The sequence below is a fragment of the Miniopterus natalensis genome, chromosome 9, assembly GCF_054644295.1.
Source record: "Miniopterus natalensis isolate mMinNat1 chromosome 9, mMinNat1.hap1, whole genome shotgun sequence".
Taxonomy (NCBI): Eukaryota; Metazoa; Chordata; class Mammalia; order Chiroptera; family Miniopteridae; genus Miniopterus; species Miniopterus natalensis.
In genome coordinates this window covers 37,705,111-37,722,931 of record NC_142089.1, presented here as the reverse complement: position 1 = coordinate 37,722,931, position 17,821 = coordinate 37,705,111, and the positions used below count along the sequence as shown (strand labels likewise).

Below are 17,821 nucleotides of genomic sequence, written 5' to 3'. Positions count from 1 at the left end.
AAACTTATATATGCTACAACTCGAATGGGCCTTGAAAACATGCTATGTGAAATAAGCCAGACACAAAAGGACAAATATTGTATGATCCCACTTATATGAGGTACCTAGAGTATGCAAATTTATAGACAGAAAGTAGAATAGATATTACCAGGACTGGAGGCTAAAGGGAATGAAGAGTTATTGCTTAATGGGTACAGAATTTATGTTGGCAGTGATGAAAAAGTTTGGGATATATATATGGTGATGATTGTGAATATGTTTAATGCCACTGAATTTTACATTTACAAATGTTTAAAATGATAACTTTTATGTTATGTATATTTTACCACAATTTAAAAAATCAGGTTGTAGAAATGTGTGCACAACTCTAAATATACAACTATTGAATTGTACAATTTATATGTGTAAATTATATAGAATGTAGATTATATATAAATAAATGTGTTTTTTTTAATATCCTCTCCTGCTTCGATAGTCTATGATACATCCATTCATTCTTTTATTTATTCATCGATTCAATACCGTTTTGTTGAGTTCTATGCCAACTGTTAGGAATAGGGTGATAAATAAACATGTTCCTAGCCCTTTCCTTACTTAAAACATTGTGAGTTTTAAAAATTAATCATAGGCAAGATTTATTGGGTATTTATTACATACTAAGCATTGACACAAGCATTTTACATACCTTGTCTCATGGGGTCCTCACAACCATGCACTGAGCTGGGTTCTTCTTGAATAAGGGAATTTGCTCAAGGTCACATGGCCGGGATTTGAACCTGGTCTGTCTTCCCTCAAAGCCAGTGCTCTTAACCATTCAGCAGCACTTGTGGCAGCTGAGTTCAGCCACCTAGAATTGGGACTTCCCTGGAGACCTGCTCTGAGGTCCGCCTGTGAGGCTGGCTGATCTGGTAGTGCTGAAGGGAGAGTTAAAATGAGATGGAATGACCTCCAGGAGATAGTGGGTTTGCAAAATAAGTACTCAGTCAGTAGAATCTTTCTTAGCCATTTACAGTAATCAGTATAAAGCAAGCATAACTATTTTTAAATGGTTGTGTGATAGAGTTTTAAATAGAAAATTGAATTCATAATTGAATGTACTGTACATTATTATCTTGATAGCTAATATATTTATTATTGATTAACACAGACCCTCTGTTCTAAGTGACGGACGTGTATTGTCACCTTATTTAATCCTCCTGACATCTCCATGATGTGCAGGGTGCATTACTGTTCCTAGATTACAAATGAAGCAGCCGAGGCACAGAGAGGTTAAGTAATTTGTCCAAGGTTACACAGTCAGTGGCAGAGCTGGGATTCCTTGACGTGGAGCCCAGACTCTTCACCGCCATAGAACTTGCTTTCATCAATTATGTTAAAATATGCAAAATAGGTAGCATCAAGGTGGTAGGATTATAGTGATTTCTCACCTTTTCCTCCCAGATAATTTATTTTTTATTTTCTAAGAATACATCAATCATAATAGTGATGATTTTTTAGGCCAAGAAAACATAAGCACTGTGACCTTTTTCATCTTATTTCCCCATTTTATTTTGTTGTATTTGATTTTGAAGTCACTTACGCACCTGCACAAACTAAGCCAGTGGCATTGAGCACACAGGCAGTGCACAGGACATCCCGGCAAGTGATGTCCCCCAACTCTGCTGCAGTCTTCTGCGGAGGGTGTGTCCTGTTCTCATCACAACACTGGAGATCTTTCTTTAATAAAAGAATATTTTTTTAACTTGTAAAAGAGTCTGTGTTGTACCATGGTTAAGAGCAGCACATGAACTGGATTTGAATCTTAGCGCCGATGGTCTCAGTACCTGGGCAACTGCTTAGGCCTCAGCTTTGTCCTTGGATAATGAAAATAATAAAACTGCTTCACAGGATTATTGTGGGAATTCAATTGGATGGTGTTTGGAATGGACCTAGAGTGCCTGGCAGTGTAGGGTAAATAAAGAATGTGCATGTTGATGTTTATGTAGCATCTTTTTTATTATTAATTCATGGGGTTAAACACCTCTCAGATATTAACCATTGGTATTTCTTCTTTTCTGAATTGCCTGCTCACTCCCCTTCCTCATTTGTCTGTTGGCATCTCAATTTTAGTGTGTTTGAGCCAAGGACTAAGATCCTTCTGGAAGGCTTTAACATTTAAATGAAGGGAGGGATGAGGAGTGGAGATCTCTGTCCCTGTGGCCCTGATTCCTTTATTTTTGTCCAAGGAGCATTTTTCACGGGGTGAGTGCCGCCTCCTCTCTTCCCGCAAATGGCCCTGCTTCCTCTCTGAGAAATCATCTGCTTTAAAGGGTCCATTTTAGAATAGCTCTCCCCCCCTCCCTGGGCTCCTATACCCAAGGTCCCACACGCATGATTTCTTTCCCACTCATGCAAGTTGCGTTCTGTCCGAGCGGCCGTGGCAGTAACTGGTCAGCTCCGAGAGGCTGTATTTCAGCAGCACCTGTACCTGACAAAGGTGCTCCTCTGAGCCCTGCGTGGTCGCAGAGACCACAAACAGCTGTTCCTGAGCAAAGGGCAAAAGCCCGAAGGACCGCTTAGATGGAGGGCACATTCTTAAGATAGTTCCTTTTCCCTCTTGCCTAGCGCCCATCTTGCCTGACTTGGACAGTCCACCTTTCCCCATCGTGGCACAGAAGGGGCAGAAGTTGGAGGCTTTTAAACGGCAAAAGGAATCAAACCTGCTCTCAGGCAAACGATTCCTGCCAGAAAAGTTCTCGGGGATAAATGTGTTTGGTCCAGGGGATTCTCTGGGTGGCTTGGTGGTAACATGAAGTTGGCTACTGGTCTTAAGACATACGTCTGAGTGAGGCGCAGGGGCGGGGGTGTGGCAGTCTCCCAGGCATGGCAAGGGCCAGAGGCCTTGGAGGGGATCCCCCCAAGAAGCACAGACTACCCTAGAGAAAGTTGTTGGGGTTTCCCACGAAGACTGTCCCTCCGTGGGAACTCACTTCTGTTTGGACAGCACCTGCACTGAAGCTTCCATGCTGGTCCTTGCGTGTCTCCTGCACTCGCCTGCATGCCCAGTTCAGGCCGCGTGGTTTCGAGGAGAAGGCGTTAGATTGGGAGACGGAAATTCTGGGTTTGAGTTGAGTCTTTGCCTTGTTTTAGCTTCGTAACTTAGGGAGCAAACTTTGTTTCCTCATCTGGAAAATAGAGGATGACATTCCCTGTGCTGGTCACCTCCTTGCTTGACCACGGAGTTAAGTGAATGGACTGGACAAGTCAGAAAGACACAAACGACAGAGAATCTCTCCTCTTAGAGACATGGGCATCAGCACAGTGCCTGTCTCAGCATCTCTGCAGGATCCGGGAACCGAAAACTGAAAGTGCTACTTCTCTCCAGAGAGAGGTCTAGAGACATTGGGGAAACTTGATCCTGTGTGTGGTGCGTGCGTGCGTGTGTGTGTGTGTGTGTGTGTGTGTGTGTGTGTGTGTGTGTGTGTGTTTTCCCTGTGAGTCTTCTGGCGTCTGAGCCAAGCTGATCAGTGGCGCAGCTTGGGGGCTGGTATTTATTTCACTCACGCTCTGTCTTTTTAAGTCTGGAGCCTGATGGAAAAGCAGAGGTGCCCCCTTGGTACTTAAGGCCACCTGTGTGTAGAGCCATCGGCATTGTGGATAAGTTCAGTTTTACAAACTTTGTGGAGCATCTAGCCCGATGCTTGTCTGGGAGACAGACACAGGGACAGCAGCGAGGGTGCTGCCTGCTGCAGGAGAGGGAGCCAGGAGCCGTGGAAGGGGAAGGCTGGCGGCCACTGCACTTGGAGGGGATGCGGAGCAGAGGTTGGAGGCTAGTGGGGAACCGGCCGGCCAGTGTTCCCGGCAGAATGTTGGGTCTTGCAAGAAGGATGCAGCTCTGGACGTAAGCCTCTCACCTGTTTATCTTGGATAAAGAAGAATTTATTCTGGGAAAGGAAGGGAATGCTTATCTTCGTCACGTAGTAAACCAGACGGGAAGAGCGAGCGGCTGAAAATTCCCGGGGGCTGGTGAAACAGAGAGCTGTTTTTCACTCGGCTTCCTGGTGAAATGTCATACGGCCCCGGGCATTCTCGGGCCAATTTGGAGGGGTTGTCAGTGTTCATCTTCAGTCTATCAGAGACGCTTTGCTCTTCAGTGTATTTTTTTCACAGAACCTGAGTTTAAGGTATACTTATGACTTTTTAAAATTCTGATGGTTTGGTCTGTGTACTCGGTTAACACAGAAAAACACTTTTAGCAGCTGAGAAAAGTGAGCGCTGGTGTTCCATAGCCTTGTCCCTCACATCGCCCCGTGCCCTTCGGAAAGTCTCTCGACCTCTCTCTTGAGCAGGATGCTCCAGAATCTTTCAAGGGAAATGAGGAATGTGACCCAGTGTAGTGGTAACCACACAGAGTCCTACCAGGCATCTTTTTCATCCAGATTCAGTGAGGGGAGTCCCTCAGACTGCCTGCCTCTCCCTTTCTCCTTCGCCTGCACAGTGGGGTGCTCATCCCCGCCGGGCTGCCTGCTGCCTTAAGCTGGTGTGAGGGCCAACAGGACCCAGGATGTAAAGTGCGTTCCCGGTGTACTGGGCGGGATGCAGGCAGCATTTCAGGGTGACACGCAGCCTCTGGCGTCAATTTCAGCGTGGGTTAGACAGGAATCCGCCCTGGCCTTTGAAAGCACATCTCGACAGGCAGTGTCTGTGAAGGTCAGAGCTGCTTCGACATGTCTTACTAACGGGGCTTTATTTCCTGGGACAGCCTCCGTCCGCGTGAGCCACAGAAGGTCAAGGGGACAAGGTCTCTACAATCCCGAGCCTGCCTACTGGAGCCCAGACCATCTCCTGGCTCCTTCTTAACTGAACCCACCCCCCTGTATCTCCCTCAGGTCCAGCAGTGGTGCTGGGTTTGGAGATCCTGCCTCCTCGGTGCCGGTGCCCCTCACCCGCCTCTGCTCCAGAGAGCTGCGGCCGCAGAGGGCTGGCTGGGACTCCTCCCGGGCGCCTGCCCGGGACACCGAGACCTTCCTCCTTCGCCGCTGCTTCTCTCTGGCTCCTGCACCCGCCTCTCTGAAGTCCCTGGTCAGCGTTGCAGCTAGAAATTGTCCCTGGAGCTGGATCCGTAGGTACTTCCTTGTTTTTTGGTGTGTTTGGTTTTTTCTCCTGCCAGAATTGGGTGCATTTCAGCGCTGGAGCAGCCGAAGCTGGAGCTGCCAGAGCAACTCACTGGTCGTTGTTTCTGTCTCCTGCTCTGCCCCACGCATCTCCAGGCAGCGAGCGATCAGGGCAGCGCGCCGTTTGGGGATTGCTCCAAGCTTCTCAGGGCTGTGGGACCCCAGGAAGCCTGTGGGGGAGGAAGTTTCTAAGCAGAGCCGGGAAGGAGATGCAAGGACTTCAACTCCTGAGGAAGCCGTGTCCTCATTAGGAGCAGTTTTATTAATGAGCCACATCAGCTGCAGGGAGGAAGGAGGAAAGGCATAATTAATTACGACCCCCAGGCCAGCGGCTAGATCTGGGGGCGTCAGGGGAAGAGGTGTGTGCTGTTTCCGTGTCTTCCCGTGTGCCTCTCCGAAGTGACAGCAGCTCTGGGAACTAACTTTCCAATGGAGGGATTTGCGCTTTTTCCCTTTCGTCCAGATCCAGAATCAGCTCATTGAGCCTCGAATTCCTTCCTGACCTCACTCCCCTCTTCCTGGGAGTGAAAAGGAAGTCAGTATTTGCTTTTCCAGCAAGGTCACAGATCACCTGACCAAACCCTTTAACAGCTGGGAAGCCAGCGCTACTGTGCGAACTCACCAGCAACCAGCCAGGTCCAGCAGCCGGGACCCCGCTTTCTGGGAGGAGCCCATTCCTCCTGCTCCAGGCTGTGGCAGGGGGAGGATGCCAAGGGAAGGTAATGTGGTCCCAGCTTTGCTCGTGACAGTTTTCCCTTCTTTATGAAGCTCCAGATTCCGCTGCTGCAATGCAGGCAAAAATGACAGACGCTCGCAGAAGAATGCGGGAAGGGAGTTAATGAGGTTGTGTTAATGTGCCGTTTATTGAGCATGAGTTCTCTCTTTGTTCCCTGGGTTGGTAGGAAGCGAGCCGGCTGGGGAGCTCAGTTGGCAGGATCTTTTTCAGGAGTGCGCTTCACCTCCCCGGGCGCCTGGGCTGCAGCCTTTGGGTGGTAAGCAGCTCAGCGTGGTCAGATGCCTCCCGCTTCTCAGCACAGGGGACATTTACCCTCGGAGGCCCGGGCCCTGGAGTGGGGAAGTGGGAAGCTCTCATCATTTTGGTATGACAGGTAGGAGGGGTAGGTAATCTTTCTTTCTCTTTGGGAAAAAGTGCTTTGTCTCTGCAAGTGACCGTGCACGGATTGACAGGGTCGCTGTTTGGAGCGCTACCTTGCTAAATATTTGACTTTGTCAGGTTGACTTCTCCAAGCATTCTCATGGCAATAAGACTGTGCTTTGAGCCAAGATTTCTTTTCAAGGAAATCCAAGGTGCTATTTGTTTTGGCATGCAGCCTGTTCTGGGATGAAACACAGCATTTTTATTATTGCAGAATGAAGAGAGGTTTGAAGAGAACAAAAGTACAGAACTAGGTTTCAGTTTCAGGGCTAAGGAAAGGAAAGCTTCTTTTGAATTTGGATTTGAAATTAGAAATGACATTGAAATGGCATCATAAAAGAAATAAATGTGGAGGGGGAAAGGGGGTGAGTATATGCCCCAGGAGTTGGTCTGACCTGGGAAAATTCATGCTCACAGGCATGGACTTTGCTGGAACTCTTTCTAGTTGCACTCTGGGCCATCACTGCTGTCTGCCAGTGACTGCCTTTGGTGGCTTTTGAATGGGCAACCTCAGTCCCCCACCTCTTCACTGCCCGTTGGCTTTGAGAGGCAGTGTGGAGAGATGGAGACACACAAACTCTCCTGCCCCTAATTAACTGGGTAACTGCATGGGCCACATAGCCTCTTTGTGCCTTTGTTTCCTCATTTGTAGCTTGGAAATGATACCCTGGACTGAGGGTCTGCCGCCTGTTAGAATACAGGAATTGGGGTAGGGTGGGGAGGGGGGTACAGAAATGAGTCCTGCAGGAATTCTGACCTTCACCAGCTTACAGATTAGGAGGGAAGAAGAGCTAGAGGGAGATAAAGCCCTGTATTCTTAAAACACCTGGAATACTGAGCTGATGAGAGAAGTCGGGCCTAACTGGGCATCCTTGATCCTGGGATGGGCCCATAAACAAATGAAAAGTTATATAACAACACCAGGTATTACAAGGTTCTGAACACTGGGGATACAACTTAATAGAACAAGTAATAAATTACTTTATGTCAAAATTTTAAATGTTCCAGAAGGTTGCAAAACTTCATTTCAAAGAGGAATCTGTCCAGCAAAGCTATTTTCATATTCTTTTTTATTGCAAACAAAGCCGTATGTGTTGATGTGGCAACTGTTCCTCAATTCCACTCACCTAACCACATCAAACATCCACCCATTCAAAGAACCGCCCCCCTTAGCTAAATTCCAGGCTGTCCGCCATAAGGATCATAGGCCAAAGTGGAGAAGCCTGAGGTGGGGTGGGGGGCTGGAAGTGGAATGATGTGGGCATGACAGTTCCCTCTTTTCTTTTCCGTGTTTAGAGCCCTTTAGAGTGAAAGCTTGCTGAGCTCCCCTCTTCAGAGGTTGGATGTCAGCTCCATTTAATTTCTGTAGCCTTGGAATGATTAATTTTACTAAAATTTAAGTCTAAGAGAACTATTAGAGGTCTCTATAGAGGGTTTTTTTTGTTGAAACTTGACCTAATGTGTGCTGCATAATTATTTGAAACGCTTTCATCTGATATATGAAGGGCTGAAACACAATTCTAGCCAAAGGCAGTGAGTGTAATTGAACTCGCCGAAGTGGTGGTGAGTCTGTGCTGCCACAGGTCCATCTGCACCCAGTTGTCCCCCCTCTCTTGCTCAGGTGGAGCCTCATTGCTTGGTGTCCAGCCTTGGAGAAGCAGGTCATACCATTGTGTACACTTGTGGGAGAAGCAGAGCAGCACAGAACATTTCTCCTTACACACAGAGCTAGGAATCAGTCACAGCATCAGGCTGGCTTATCGGGGTGGACAAATGTTTGCAAATCACTCCTGTTCCCAACACAAGCTTGGAGTCAGCTAGACTTGAGGGTAACTTCTGTTCTAACACTTGTTTGTTATGTGACTTTGGACAGGCCTGTAAACTCTCAGTCTCAGTCTCCCTATCTGAAAAATGGGGACAGTAGTAGTCTTCTTTGGCTTAGTTTACAGATTGCATGAGATGATTTGATTATGTCAAGTGCTCCAGCTCTACCTGTTGCTGAGTAATGTTATGGTGTAGGAGGAAGAGTGGCGCAGAAGGGAGAGGAGAGGCCCTGATGACAGAGAGATAGGCCAAGGAGTCAAGCTTAGGGGAGCCACCCTTTTATTCCCCAGGCTTCACCTTGAGGCTACCCAGCCTCTCCTGCCCACCAGCCTCTGTGAGGCTCCACCACTGGCCGCAGACTACAGACCTGCAGCATTTGGATCAGCAGCCATGTCCTCTGTCTGGGGACCTCCTGCTTCTTTTATTTATTTAAAAATTATATTTATTTTTTAAATTGAGATATAATTGACTCAGAACACATTGTATTGGTTTTAGATGTATAACATAACAATTTGATATATGTATACATTGCAAAATCATTACCTCAATAAGTTTAGTTAACATCCATTACCACCCATAGTTATAATTTTTTTCTCATGATGAGAACTTTAAGATCTACCGTCTTAGCAACTTTCAAATATACAATACAGTATTATTATCTTTAGTCACCATGCTGTACATTATGTCCCTCAGACTTATTTATCTTATAACTGGACATTCATACCTTTTGACCCCTTCACCCATTTCACCTGTCCCCTACCTCCTGGCAACCACCAACCTGTTCTCTATATCTATGAGTTTGTTTTTTTGTCTTGTTTTGTTCTGTTTTTTAGATTCCACATACAATATTTGTCTTCCTCTGCATGACTTATTTTAATAAGCATAATGCCCTCGAGATTCATCCATGTTGTCACAAATCGCAAGATTTTCTTTTTATGGCTGAACATTATTCCATTATATAATCTATATATATGTATATATATATATATCACATTTTCTTTATCCACTCATCTGTCGATGGGCACTTAGGCTTTTTCAGAACCTTTTCTTTCTAGCAAGTGTGACCCTCCCTAGCCCCAGGTGAAAACCTCCTTCTTTATCCTTAACTTCTCTACTCCAGCTCTACACTGCCCCCAAACTCAAGTACTTGTTACCTCTAAGCTAAGCAAGGTACTCAGTGTCAGTGTTCCTTCTACAAGGAGTGTGTCTGCCTATAGAAACCCCGCCTGCCCTCTGGGCTCTGTCCCACCTAGATAGGGAAAGCTCCTACTGGCACCTGGGTGGACCATGTTTGAAAGGAACGAAGGCAGGAGCAGGGCCATGACTTGAGAGACAGTAGCGGTGCTCATAGAAAGAAGGTGCACGAAACTCTCTGTCAGGCAAACTGCACACTTCTTCTTCTATGGCAGGCCTGGTAACTCCCAGCCCTCTACTCCAGTTTACTTGTTTGTTCCCCTTTCTTCCATCCTGGGTTGCAAGAGGCCACCCCTCACCCTGTCTCACTCCCAGTTTTCCCCATTCCTTCCCTCATCCCTGGTACACTTTTCTGGTCCAAGTTCATTGTAGAGCACATTGAAATTCCTAAAACAACCCAGCTTCCACTGCTGATGTGCCACAGATAATTCATTATTAGGATGTGTGTGGAGTTACAATCATACGCACAAAAAACAATTTTCTGGGTGATTTATTGTAATAGGGGCAGAAGGCAGGTTGTTTACCATTTGAAGAAAGAATCTGGGGAATGGATTAAAACTTTGGGAAAATTTATGATCAAACCTCAAGGTACCCTAATTCAGAGTCAGGACTGTGTGCTGCTTGAATAGTGACTGATGTCTTCTGGCCACCTAGGTAGAACTTCCCCTTGTTCAGCCCATGGTTGGAAATCACCTCTAAGTATCAGCTCCTGCAATGATCTCATCTTTGTCTAAGAATCTGGTTGGGATGTCATAGATCATTAATAGGGACTCTGATTCCTGCTTTTTCACAAAATGAGTTATAATTCGTTTACCATGATGGGGTTGAATAGATTTCAGTTTATGCAAAGAACAATGTACTGGTTATCAGAGCCCTGAGTCTTGTCCCAGCTCCTTCACTAATACTCTGAGAGGCCTTGCATCAAGCAATTAACTTCTGAGCCTCGGTTTCCTCATCTGCCAAGTGAGCAAGTTAGGCCAAATGCTTCCTTTCATGTCAACCATTGCTAACGTTCCTTGAAAACACACCCAGGATTGGACTCTAGGAGTGCATCCAGGCTTTTAATTTCCCTCTTTGGAAGGCTATGAGCTCATGGGCACCCCCGGGAGAGAGGCAAGGATGGTCGTTACTTTCTTTGGTACTATGCTCCCTCCACACTTATTTTAACTCTAATGAGACTCTCCACTTTTCTAACCTTCTTTCTTTCAGAACTGTCCAACAGATTCACCGGATGAAGAGTGCCTAAGAGCCTGACGGTCGGCTTTCCCTAAGATGGAGAAGACAGATGGTAGGCAGGCTGCTTAGTATTCCTTGGTCTAATGTGAGCATTTGAGTTGGAAAGGGATTGTTACTATAAATCCTGGAAATAGCCTAGGGGAGGCCTAAAGGAGACATTCCCCAAACAGGCTACTGGGAGACCCAAACCATGTGTTTCAGGTATGAATAAAAGAAGGTGGCAGGGAATGGGAATGAAGCCTTTTGTTTATATCCGACTTGTATAATTTTCGGAGTGTTTTCTCGTCTCTTCCAAGCACCAAGAAGGGAGTGGGATGCCCTCATTTTAGAGATGAGGATCTTGAAGTCTAAGAAAGAGGTACAATATGGTAAAATTCATACCTTGGAGATTCTCAAGTCATTTAACTTCTCTGAGCCTCATTCTCCTCATGTATCAGTTAGTTTTGCTGTGTAATCAAACCACTTAAAAATGTATTGACTTAAAGATATTTATTATTTCTCAAAAAGATTCTGTAGGTTTGGCTGGGCCATTTTCTGGTCTGGGCCAGCTTGGCTGACCTTTGCTGTGCCCACGTGGTTGTGGTCTTCTGGGTGACTTGGCCAGATGGTTTAGAATGGCCACACTCACATACCCAGTGGCTCACATGACTCCATATCACCTGGTGCATTGGTGATGAGACAGGTGTCTCCCTCTGTCCAGCAGGCTAGTTGGGGGCTCGGGGGTTGTTCACATAGTGGCAGGATGCTTCCAAGCAGAGCAAGACCAGATCTCAGTGTGCTAGTGATTTTCAAGTCTCTGCATATGTCACATTTGCTGTTGGCCAAAGCAAATCACAAGGCGAAGCCCAGGGTGAGTGTAGAAGGGGAGTACCCAAAGGTGGGGTATCATTGTAGCTATTTTTGCACACAGTCTATCATCACCTCCATAAACAGGTGTTAGTACCTACTTCTCAGGGTTGGTAAAGGGCTACATGAGATAATGCACGGGATGAGCTGGGGAGTAATACTATTGAGCACAATGAATGTCTCAGTGAATGTTTCCCTCCTCCCCGCCCCAGGACATTTGCTGAGGGTCATAGACTGGATCCCGATGATTTGATTCCTAATGAAATGCTTTTTCCAGATCACCAAATGTCAGTAAACAGGAGAGCCTCTAATCCCCCTTGAATCACACGGCCCTTCACAAGCGCAGGACTTTGGGACCAGACAGCAGCTCCAGCCCTGCTTCTTCCTCCTTTCCAAACAGTCACCACATATTTCAAGAGTCTGCCTTTCTCCCCAGGGAGCTGCCTTTCAGTGCATCCCTGGAAGTGGCCCCACAGAACACCAGCTAATTCCCCGAGTGCCCCAGGGGCCTGTCATTTTTGCTGCCTCATTTGTCCCTGCTCAGCATCCTCCAACTGCTGCTCTCCACGTGATTAACCACAGCGCGCTCGAGAAGGGCGCCCCCGTCTCACAGAATCCAGGCGGAAGAGGGAAAACCTGCCCTTGCTGTCTTGGCCTTTGGAAGAGGCTCATTTAACTCCCCTTCTTTCCATCTGTATTTTTGGTCACTTTCTCTCTAGTTTCTGTTTTTCCCATTTTCTTCAGAAGCTGAGTATAGGCATTTGGATTTGTTTTCCTCACTTTCAATGCCTCTGATTGGTTTGTTCACCTGCTAAACTTCTCTTTGCCCTTATAATTGCTGTGCACCTCCCTCCTCTCCTTATCCCTTCCAGTGCCCTTTCTCGTGTCTGTGTGTGGGTCCTAGGCTCACTGCTGTGTTTGCAGGTCCTCTCCAGGGGCCTAGTGATCTGATGTGCTTTCAGACCAAGGCTCTGTGTGCATTCTAGGTACTGTAGCTCTGAGCCTCGTGTCTTATTTTCATTCTCCCCAACTCATTTTCCCAGTTTCTTCAGAATTACTTCCTTGGGCTCTCCTTCCCTCTTGAGGCTGTAGTCCTGCTAGAGTTAAACATTCCAAGGAGAGAGCACATTTGTAGCCAATCCTCCCCTGCCCATCTTTTGCCTTCTGGCCCCTTTGTGAAGTACCTGCACCGTTTTCTCTACTGAATTAGTGCTAACAATCATGACAACCCTGTACTTTAGGCATTAGTGTCACCATGTTACAAATGGGGAAACTGAGGCATGGGGAAGTTAAGTAATTTACCCAGAATTACAGAGCTAAGAGATGACAGAGCCAGGATTCAAGTCCATCCAGCTTGGCTATGTGTTGGTTTATTTGATCTGAAGTTCATTTTGTCCAGAGGCAGTCCTCTTAATTAATTCTTACCCTGGCCAAATACCCAGAATTCCGAGCTCCTGCATACCTGTCACCAGGTAGGATTAAGAGGAGCAGAGCTTAATGTGAGCATAGGCCTCCCAGCATCTCAGATCAAGCTCCCTCATTCAAGGTCCAGCATTCCTCTTGTGCTGGGAGAAAGAGAAGGAACACAGGGTGGCAGGTGGCAGGCACAGCAGCACAGTGGATCACTGCTGGGGTGTGTATGTGTGTATCTGTCTGGGGTGAGTGTGTCCTAGTGGTACCCCAGAGTGCTAGCTTGGGAAAACACCTATTAAACCCATCATCCTGGATAGCTGCTCAGTCTCACAGACTCCTTTGGTTCCCCAGAATCTTCCTTGTGGAAGATTTTTGCCTTTGAATCTCTTCTTTCTAATTTGGTACTATTATTGTGTTTGTGCTCTGGACCTGCTGCCAGAGGCCGCTGGGTAAATTAGTGGATTTCTACTGAATGAGGCAAAAAGAAGATAAATAATTCAGCCTCTTTTTTAAGAGAATTCTTTGCCTCCTGGGTCATAAATCTGCTCTCCACTTAACTTTAGACAAATATCTCCTCTCTGATTTAACCTGTCCCTGTAATCCAGGAGGCTGCTGAGAGGACCAGTAGGCTTAGGGATATTGCAGAGTGCAGCTTGGAAAACTAACAGGGAGCAATTGCTCTCATTTACTGAAATTACCAGTGTGCCTCTTTGGGGGAAAGAAGGTTGGTAAAAATTTTTGTTGATAAATGTGAATTTATTTAGAATTTTTGGGTGCTGGAATAGTGTTTACTTCTTATCTGACTGGACTCCTGATATCTACCAGAGAAGCTCTGGAACTCAAAGAGGACCATCCTGGGTATCTGCACCAATGCTTTATTCTGTCCCTTGCTGTGGTTGTGATGTAATCACCCACAGGCCCTGCAGCTTTACATAGCATGGAAGCTGGTGGGCTCAATTGTGTCAGTGTTCACGGGTTTAGCCCTCATGTGTCTGTTGGCTTTGTTTAGTTCTTTGGCGATACTTGTACTTCCCTAAGCACAGAGGGCCACCTGGCAAGCATGTGACACCTGCTAGAAGGAGAAATCACAGGCAAATGGGAAGAGCTCAGCGCTGATATGTCATCACCCTTAAGGGAAAAGCAACCCAAAATGTGCAGGAGGCAGCCGATCAATGTTTCTCTCTCATCAGTGTTTCTCTCTCTCTCCCTTCCTCTCTCTAAAATCAATTTAAAAAAATTTTTAAATCTCATTAGCCTATTATTCCCATCTTATAGATGATGAGACACAGGGAAGCTGAGTAATTTCCCCAAGGTCACAGAGCTGAAATATAGACCAGGCTCCAGAGTATGTGTCCTTGGCCTCTGTGCTCTCTACCAATGTTCTGTCCTGAACTCGGCATTTCAGAGCATGTTTAGCAGAACGTCACAGAGATAACAAAAGGTGTCACATGAAGACCATCAAAAGGACAAAGACTATTTCACCTAAAGAAGGAGCTACTTGTGGACAAGCCTCTATGGATTCAAATATTTGAAAGACTGACTTGTTCTTAGTGACTTCTGTTGGAGTCAAGAAAAATTAGGGTGCTTGGTGTGATGGAGAGCTTTCTGATGTCCCCTGAGAGCTTGGGCTGCCCTGAAAAGTCATAAGTTCCCCATCTCTTGGAGGATGTATGCCAGTGTCCCTTTTGACATTAATTGTCCCTTTTCCCTCACCACCCTTTTTCTAGTCCATGAAAAATGTTGTATTTCCTTATTGGCATGAGTTTTTAAAAGTGAAGTTCATGTGTGTTAAGCACTCAGAAGTTTTCAGGTGAAAAAGAGGATGTTGCTGTGCGTAATTATGTGTCCGTGTTCTCCCTGATCTTCACCTAGAGGCTCATGAATCTGAGGAAGCCTAAATAATGGAGAAGGTGTAACTCCTTGATGTCTCTAGGGCTTTACCAAGATTTACTAGTGCCTGTTTGAATAGTGCAAGGTTCTTTTCTAATGTTTAGACAATTATACATCCCATCCTTTGAAACTTTCCATATTCATAATTGTCAATTAATACCTTGATTTGGCAAATTCCTGGCCACTTTAGTTCAGCAATTACATGACTCAAACCCAGTAAAACTGTGTGAGACTATTTTATTTTGCTGGCCTGCAGGCAGACTCCACAGTAGTAACTGAGATGACCTACTGCAAATTGGAAACTATTTCCTCTACCTATTTCCTTGCAGACTTGGGCTAAGTACACATTGATTTAATAACATGGTTTCTTAGCACAGCCAAAAGACTGATCATCTCAGCATAATTTAGAGGCTGGAACATTTAAGAGAAGTTAAAATCACAGATATTAGGCCTCACCACCTGTAATTTTTATTAACATTGTGTTTCTTTTTTTCATGTCTTATGTCTTCCAGCCAAAGACCAGTCCTCTCAGGGGGAAGAAGAGAAAGACCGTCCAAAGAGCCACCCCTACTCTGTGGAGACCCCATATGGCTTTCATTTAGACCTGGACTTCCTCAAGTATGTGGATGACATCGAGAAGGGAAACACCATCAAAAGGATTCCTATCCACAGACGGGCCAAGCAGGCCAAGTTTAGCACTTTGCCCCGAAACTTCAGCCTTCCCGACAGTGGGGCACGCTTGCATGCTGCTCTCTCCCACCAAAACTGGTCCCCAGTGGTGTCCAGGAAGGTATCACTGGGGACAGAGGAGCGAGCCCAGTCACTGCCGCCTGGTGATCACCCCCAAGCCCCCGCCGGTGGGAGCGAGGTGAGCTACCACAGGAAGGCCCTGTTGGCGGAGACGGCCAGACAGCTGGAGGCCGCTGCTCCCGGGGAGGCCGAGCTCCCCTCCGGGAGTGGACGGCCCCAGCTCTTGAGAGCATCCAGCATGCCAGCCACACTGCTGCAAAACAGGGCCTCAGAGGACCCCAGCCTAAACTTAGGTGGCCCCGCACCTCCCGCCCTCCCTCCACTTCTGGGTGAAGGCTCTGTCTGGGACAGCACCTTCGGCCCTGCAGAAGGATTCACAGGCGTTCACAACTCCACCGCACGAGCAGCAGCCCAACCCACAGTCAAAGAGTTCGGGGATCTGGTGCCAGGGATTCCAGAGCTGGTCCGGGAGAGGGCTGAGCCTGCAGAGGGTGAACAAGAGGCTCCCCGTCACCTCTCTCTCCCGAGCCCTCCTCTTTCATCCCAGAATGCACTTCTAGTTTTAGAGGATGCAAAAGACAAACTTAAACCCAGAGAAGCAGAGGTGGTGTTCACACCCAGCTCCCCAACACCAAGCCCTCCACCTCTGCCATCCCCCATCCCCGAGAATGAGCTCCCCCTAGAAGAAATCGAGCTCAACATCAGTGAGATCCCGCCTCCGCCACCAGTTGAGGTAGACGTGAGAAGCATCGGCATCCGGGTCACTGAGGAAAGCCTGGGCCTCGCTGCAGTGGATCCTGGCAGCCTCTCCAGCCTGAAGCAGCAGCTCCTGGACCTTGAGGGAGAATTGTCTGGAAAAACAGAGGAACTGGCCCAGGTCAGAGCTGCGCTCCAGCATCAGGAGGAGGAGATCAAGGCCAAGAGGCAGAGGATTCAGGAGCTGGAGTACACTGTAGCTCAACTGGCAGAAAAGCTTAGCCACGAGGATACCAAAGACGCTCAGGGCCAAACTGATGCCATGGTCAACACTGACCCTCTCCATGAACTCTTGCCCAGGGAGTCGTGTGATAAGAGCGTTGGTGTTGACCTTCTGAGCAGCATGGGATCTGAAAGCTGGGGAGCCAGAGGAGTGGAGAATGACCTCCTGTGTGGGCAGGACAGTCACAAACGGGGGGATCACAGCCCAACAGGATTAGTGCCACCATCCCAGCTGTCACTGCCACCGGACCCCGAGATGGTCCTCACCTCTTTAAGTAGCTGCCTCTCCACTGAGCTCAGGATCGAGGAAGCAGGCTCTGAGCAGGAGGGAGACCCTCAGGTGGGAGCCGGGGAGCTGGTCGGGGGAGACTCTTCATGGAGCAGTGACATGAAGGTTCCCCCAGCAGGGAAAGAGGAGGCCAGTTCAGAGATCCCAGGGAAGGAGGGCCCAGGAAGGCCACCTAGCTCGCCCACAGATGCCACTATTGGGCAATACGTTAAGAAGATCCAGGAGCTCCTGCAGGAACAGTGGAACTGCCTGGAGCACGGGTACCCAGAGCTAGCCAGCGCCATCAAGCAGCCCGCCTCCAAGCTCAGCAGCATCCAGCGCCAGCTCCTGAGCTCCCTCAACCTGCTGCTGTCTGCCTACTCTGCCCAGGCTCCACCCCAGAAGGAGTCCCCAGCCCCCTCCTCCTCCCCGCCGCCAATGGGTAAATACTGGTGCCTGAGACAGGGAACCATTTCTCCTTTGTGGGACGAGTCAAAGGGGGAAGGGGCCTTAATTGCATGCATATGTTTTTAAAAGATTTAAGCAACTCCAGGAACCTAGTGTAATAAAAACTGATCTATTTAACAGTGGCGGCTCTGTGCCCCTACTCACGTCCTTGCTCTAAGGTTAGGGTTGACTGCAGGGCCACCGTGTATAGCTGTTTAGATATAGCACAGGGCACAGGGATGTCAGCCAGGGAGGGTACATTGGAGCTTAAATCCAACCCACTCTTCACCTCTTCACTTGCCAAGCCTGCAGCACTGTGTCTACCCAGAGGGGTGCCTAGTTCTCATTTGCATTGCCCAAAGGCAAGATCTGGGGTGAACAAGGGCCCTGGCTATGTGTGCTCTAAACTTCAGCCTCCCCTCATTGTTTCCTGGGCTCTTGCATTCCTGAGATCCTCTCTGGGTTTTACACATTAGAGGTTTTCTCTAGCCTAGTTTTGCAGGAACAGTATATTGAGGTCTGAGATATTTCACTGAACGCGTGCGTGAGAGAGAGAGAGAGAGAGACTGAGTGATATTCGTGTCGACCCCTTGGCTGAGCAGCACTTCCTCTTGTAACAGACCATACACCGTTGAGTAAAGTGGAACCATATTTTGCTTTGCTCAA

General features: G+C 47.5%; 1 protein-coding gene across 2 annotated transcripts in view; it reads left to right on the top strand.

Moving 5' to 3' along the window:
- Positions 1 to 17,821, top strand: part of KANK4 (KN motif and ankyrin repeat domains 4) — a 59,787-nt gene that overhangs the window by 23,102 nt on the left and 18,864 nt on the right. The window contains exons 2-4 of one of the 2 annotated variants that reach the window (XM_087820484.1): positions 4,869 to 5,101; positions 10,537 to 10,615; positions 15,225 to 17,150. In XM_087820484.1, coding sequence (XP_087676610.1) covers positions 10,600 to 10,615; positions 15,225 to 17,150 — 1,942 coding nt within the window. In that variant the 5' untranslated portion in view covers positions 4,869 to 5,101; positions 10,537 to 10,599. Of the gene's footprint in view, positions 1 to 4,868; positions 5,106 to 10,536; positions 10,616 to 15,224; positions 17,151 to 17,821 lie in introns of both variants that reach the window. The other variant, XM_087820483.1, reaches the window with a different exon arrangement.